Here is a 6,000-nt window from a genome sequence, read left to right on the forward strand (position 1 = left end):
ACGTTCTCACAACAATGTTGCAGATAGTAGCTTCTTACTTCAGCATGAAGTAAAAATTGAATTAAAAATGTTAATTTATAGAAGCTAACCGACCGCTCCCGGTTTTCGTTTAGGTGTGCAACACAGTGGACTTAACTCATGTTTCTTGAAACACTTTATCAACAGCAGTAAAACACAGTTATTTATACATGTCTTTGTTACTGCTTTGGTGCATTTCTCTTAAAAAATTGTTGAATCAATCAAATATTTTTCAATAAGATGAAATTTTGTATACATTTTTAGTCAATCCACGTGCGTTTTTATCAAAACTAACCCATATTTTGAACTGATATAGAACCAGCGGTGCAAATTTTCACTGTCATGAAAGGATTTTCAGTTGAAATTGAAATCTTTGAATTTCAACTTTCAACAAACGAGCTGTGAATGAAAGAGACTTTCAGCTCCAATCAGTTGACAGTGATAGCAGCATTTCTGTAACTACGCAAACGCTGTGTTGTTTCAGCGATGTTTATGCAGTTAAGAATTTAGATGTTTGTATTGTTCATCGACTTCATGCAAAAAAATCTTAAACTAATCCATTTTTCGGGCTGTTTTTTGGTGTTTTCTTATCCGTCTCAAATCCGTCGAAATTAGGACCAATAAAATAAGGTTCAAATTCGATTCTTTTTACTTTAACGTGGTACAAGAATTACCAAAGTTACGATGATGTTGCAAGATTCTGGTGGTAAATTGTAAACTTCTCAGAAGCATCTGTTTCTGACACATTTTAAATTCAGTTTGATTGAATATAAATAATTTCTTTTGCAAATCTATCCATTCGAAAGCTGTATTGCTAGTATCAAAAATGTTTTCTTTAGTCTTTCATTCTAGAATGTTCTGATTTCAGTAATGGAACAGAGAAGCTAAGTACCAAATCTTAATTGTATATTCCGAAAAAATCATATGTGTAAATATAATAGAATTCAAAAACGGTGGAAAAATGGTCCCGCATTTCTGCATCCTTAACTTTTTACCAAAAATAAAATAAGTCAAGAGAAAATTCAAACTTTTCATATTTTATATTCTGTGGTTTTCCAAGCTTAAGGGTTAGGGGTACCTGGGGTAATAAGCACCGTTGAGGCAAGATGCACCCCCTCTGATTTACATTTTAATAACAAAATAATAATTCTATTATTTGAATCTATGTTTTCTATTGCCACCCTGTCAATTTGGCATCACTAAAAAGTCAGAAAATGTGAATAAATACAAAAAAAAGTTTTCGTTGCATACGGTCTAATTTTTTTCTCAGCTAAATTAAGTATTTTTAGCTCTTAAATTAATGTTTTCTACCAGCAAAAAGTGTTATAACATCGAATATATGTCGAGCAACATATTTCTGATGAAATATCGGTAAGTTTCAATGAGAATTACCGTTATGGATACAGAAACATTCTCTTGTTACGTTCGGGGCATAACGCTTCCCTTAGCTCGGGGCAAAAGGACTCTTTGTAAACAAATTTTTTGCTTACATTTCATCTCGTTTCCAGCATTGTCCGGAAGTCCAATCGGTGGTCATGGATCGTTGAACTGCTACGATAGGTGCTAGAGGCAATCAAAAACAGTGTTTCCCAAAACCATGCCGCTCGAGTGTATGGAGTTCCATAGAAAACCTTTTTTCCTTTATTTATTAGATGACAAAATGAGTCGTACTGCCCCAACATTGTAGTGCGTTCTGCCCCGTAGACGGGGTGCATTTTACCTCATCTGCATGGTGCTTCTTGCCCCTTTGTTGCGGTACGTTTTACCCCAGGAAGAGTGCATTTTGCTTCGATTGACGACATTTATAGAATTATTACATTCACTTAAAAATGTGTATTATGCATTTTCTATAATGTTTTAGCATCAGATGCGATTTTGAACGAATAAATAAGGGTTTATATATATTGATCCGTATATAACGTTGGTTTTATCTTTAAGCTTTAACAAGAATATACTCTGCTTTCGTTAACTGGTGCGTTTTACCCCAGGAACCCCTATATACCTTTTTAGTTTTCAAAAATCGAAAATATTTTTATTACATTATCTTAAACTACAACATCTTGAGAACATTTTTGCAAATTTTCATAAAGATCTGAGCAACAGGGAGAAACTTAGAGCGATTTGCAACACGCCTCGCTACGGCCGCATAAGCTAAACTTGAAACTTTACATGCGATTATCTCGGAAGAGTCTTTTCCGAAAAATGACTTTGCCGTGATCCTGATTGCGGGCAAACTACTGAACCGATTTCCTTCATCTTTTTTTTTAAATTTTCGTTATTAAATTCGCCGGTCCTTGAACAATCGCTTTTTGAAACATACCGTTACATTTTGCCGCAAAAAAAATTTAATGCAATTTTTGGCGCTCAAAACGTGCATTTTTTGGGAAAAACGTTCCCATTTGCACTGAAAACAAAATACTCTTAAAAGCGATCGTTCAAGGACCCGGCACACTTCTAAACTAATGAAATAATATGAGTTTATTAATTTCGGTTGACCTGCTGAGTCTATATCTGAATCACCGCAAGCCTCTGCAAAAAAATAGCGTTTCGGGGAAATGGCCATTACTCCAGTTATAATTGGTATATCTCAAAATCAAACGTATTTTTTTGTTGTTGATAAACTGTACTTTCAGAAAAATACCCCTTTGATGCAATGAAAATGGTGCTATGCACTTAAAAATAGATTCAAACTTCCCTCATTTTTCTCGACTAAAAAGGTATATAACCCCTTAAGTAAACTCTTTGGATACCCTAAATAAACATGCTGCGTAAAAAACGACTTTTCTGGGAATTCGAAGAAAACCGCGTAAATTCTGAAATCCACGTGAAAAAACTCGTAATAAAAACTTTAGTGTTCAATTTTACCAAAATTACTATTTTTGAAAGTTGAAGTTGAAAGTTATTGATTACGTTTTCTCTACTAATAGAATTAGGTTTATCAAAAGCCTACTTATTAGTGCGATGTTATACTACTTATTATTTAATTGTTGTATCGAAGCATAAGAATAATTTCTAGAAAAATCAGAAATTTTGAGACTTTACTTAATATGTTCAAAGAATAAAAGTTATAACTTCTTTGGATTAAAACTCGTTTTTTAATCCTTTATCGAATTTTTCATCTATCAAAATCGATAGAACCGGCGCTGCAAATCTTCACTGTCATAAAAGGATTTTCAGTTGAAATTGAAATCTTTGAATTTCAACTTTCAACGAACGAGCTGAGAATGAAAGAGACTTTCAGCTCCCATCAGTTGACAGTAATAGCAGCATTTCTGTAATTACGCAAACCCTGTCTTGTTTTAGCGATGTTTATGCAGTTAAGAATGTAGATGCTTGTATAGTTCTTCGACTTCATGAAAAAAATTGACTCAAATAAAATAATTTCGATATTAAATCGGACATCTCATTTCTTTCAATGACCCGACATTTATTGAAAATTGACACTGCTGACGCTAAAGGTCGTTTCATCTTTAGACAGTGAAAATGCGGTTTTTATCACTCTCGTTTGCAGTGTCGAAAATTTGCAGCACTGGATAGAGCCAATAATTTTTAAACAACACACATTAACAATTCATTAAAACTTTGCGTGTTAAAGCAAATTTGTTTTTCCCTTTTGAAGTTTAAAAGATCGCGTGGTAAATTGTTGAGGTTTTCTTTTAGAAATAACACTTTCGTACCAACGGAGATGATTTTTGGGTTAACAGATGATACTCGCAAAACCGAAATATATATTACACAAATTAACTGATAAAATCAGGGTTCATACCACTTGCAATTTGATAAAAAGATTTGTTCAGGTTGTTTTAGGATTATTAAAGCTTATCATACGCACGGATTTAGTTTTTTTGACAAATTTAATGTACAACAAATTGAAGAATCAGACAAAAAATAAAAAGAATTAAGAACGTGTTCTTCTAACAGTGGAATTCCTACAAAAAAGAAATATTCCCTGGGGTCAACTAATTGTCCTGTTACGACAATTCGCATAAACACTTTTTTCGTGCTCTGCAGCATTGAGTTTCTTCTAATGTTATCATCACACTACTTAAACCACTACTTTGATGTTTTCATAACGAGCTTAACCGCACTTTTTTGTCCTACTGCCACTTACTTGGTAGAATGTTCGGCGTATGACACGTTCCACCCCCGTTGTCCAGCGGGTCCAGGTGATGGTTCATCACCAGCGACGGCTGCACCAGTCCTCCTCGGTGGTTCTGCAGGGGGTTGAGTTGGTGTGCCAAGGGGCCACCTATCTCTGCCATTACCATATAGGATGATTTTTTTCGTTGGTTTATATTGCCCAAATAGGTCTGCACTGCAAAACAGACCACTAGCCAGTGGTCACCCTAGCGTTTGCACTCGTTATCGCACTGCCGGACTATACTGAACTTCACCGGTTCCTCATGGTTCACCTTAATTCGTAGTTAGTCTAATAGCTAAACTTCACGATCTTACTATCCACAGCTTCAGCTAGTTAAGGCACACGCACTTGTTGATTAGAGCGGAGACGCGGTGGCCAGTTAATCATGGGTTTTATACTTTATGGCCATTGTAATAGGTTAGCAATTTGCTGAGCAAGCAGAGTTGGCTAATTTCCGCTTCGGAATCGATTGAGACTCGATGCTGGAACTGTGTATATACAGCGTTGGATTTTTTCCTTATACCTCAGCTATTGGCATTAATTTTGCTCTTCGATTGGGATCCATAAACACTGGTTTCTTTTAAGCTCTTCACAACTGACTGGACCGAAAAAAAACTCGAATTCTCGCACTTGGAACACTCCGTTTTATTTGCGCCAAGTCATTGAAGGGTTAGCAAACAATGACGACTTGTATTGGCCAAATAGTGCTTTAAATTGTTCCTTGGGCGTATTGAATGCCGCAGGAAACGAATCAACCGCGGATTCTAACAGTAAACAAACCTAAACAAGAATTAGTTCAGCAAATCACCGAACGTTCTTTCTGTATTCCCACGTGCAACTTTTGATTCGGAAAAGGATCGACCGCGTAACAATGGAATGATCGATCTACACGCGTATCGACAAATACGATTACAGACGAAAATAAAGCGAAACAGTACACAACATACCCCGCGAGTGGTCGGCACTGAACTAAATCAACTCCGACGGCAAAAGGTGTCACAATTTCGAGTTTTTACGCATACCAACTCGCTAGCCATGCGCTGGTGTATGTTCGCAACGGATAAAGAGCACAAAAAACCGCTGGGAAAACTGTGAAAACCTTCCACAAACACACACACACACACACACGACATTTGAAGCAACGCAACGAAACAAAAACACGGTGCACCTACACACATTCGATACTGGTGCTACCTTCAAAAGTGTGAGCACAGAAAGAGAGAGGAAGAGAGTAGAAGTAAAAGATATCAGGTTTGTCGGGCCTCGCCTTCCGACGGCATCGATCGCGTTGGATTGGTTGCTAAGGTGCTACGACGGACGATGGGCCGCCTGGGTTGGGGTCGGGCCGTCTGTGTGTATGTAATGTTTTTATTTGGCAGGGGGTGGTGGCACTGCTTCACTTGTACCGTTCTGGAACGGATGGCTACTAACACACAGCCGTGCGATCTGGCGGATGCGAATTCCGCTCGAAGGCGTACGGAACAAAATGGTTGGCAATGGAGGCGCGCTGTGCAATGTGCGTGGTGTTGGGCAGGATTTTTGTTGCGTTTTTTGTATTAAATCGGTTCCAGCTATCATCATCAGGACACCATCAAAACCTGGAGCGAAGATTAACTTCTTCATCCTGATAGTGAACGCATTTTTTTCCGATGGTGCGTATCGAACGTGAACTGTAACATCAGTTGTGCCATTGGTAGCAGCAGTAGCATAACAGCAGGTGAAGTGTGTGGCGTTATACACGTCAGGGGAAGGTTTAGGTACTGGCGCGAGGTTGTTGGCAAGGAGCATGTAAACACGTTATACTGCTGTTCGCTGTGAATTCGTTCGACAGAGAAATGTAT

At 37.6% G+C, this 6,000-nt stretch overlaps 1 protein-coding gene across 2 annotated transcripts in view; it reads right to left on the reverse strand.

The window, feature by feature from the left end:
• The window catches only part of LOC129729951 (insulin gene enhancer protein isl-1), a 101,594-nt gene extending 96,479 nt beyond the window's left edge, over nt 1-5,115 (reverse strand). For both annotated transcript variants that reach the window (XM_055688878.1, XM_055688877.1), the window contains exon 1: nt 4,130-5,115. In XM_055688878.1, the coding sequence (XP_055544853.1) occupies nt 4,130-4,286 (157 nt within the window). In that variant the 5' untranslated portion in view covers nt 4,287-5,115. The remainder of the gene's footprint in view (nt 1-4,129) is intronic.
• Nucleotides 5,116-6,000: the final 885 nt, after the last annotated feature.

This window comes from Wyeomyia smithii, chromosome 3 (genome assembly GCF_029784165.1).
Source record: "Wyeomyia smithii strain HCP4-BCI-WySm-NY-G18 chromosome 3, ASM2978416v1, whole genome shotgun sequence".
Classification (NCBI taxonomy): Eukaryota; Metazoa; Arthropoda; class Insecta; order Diptera; family Culicidae; genus Wyeomyia; species Wyeomyia smithii.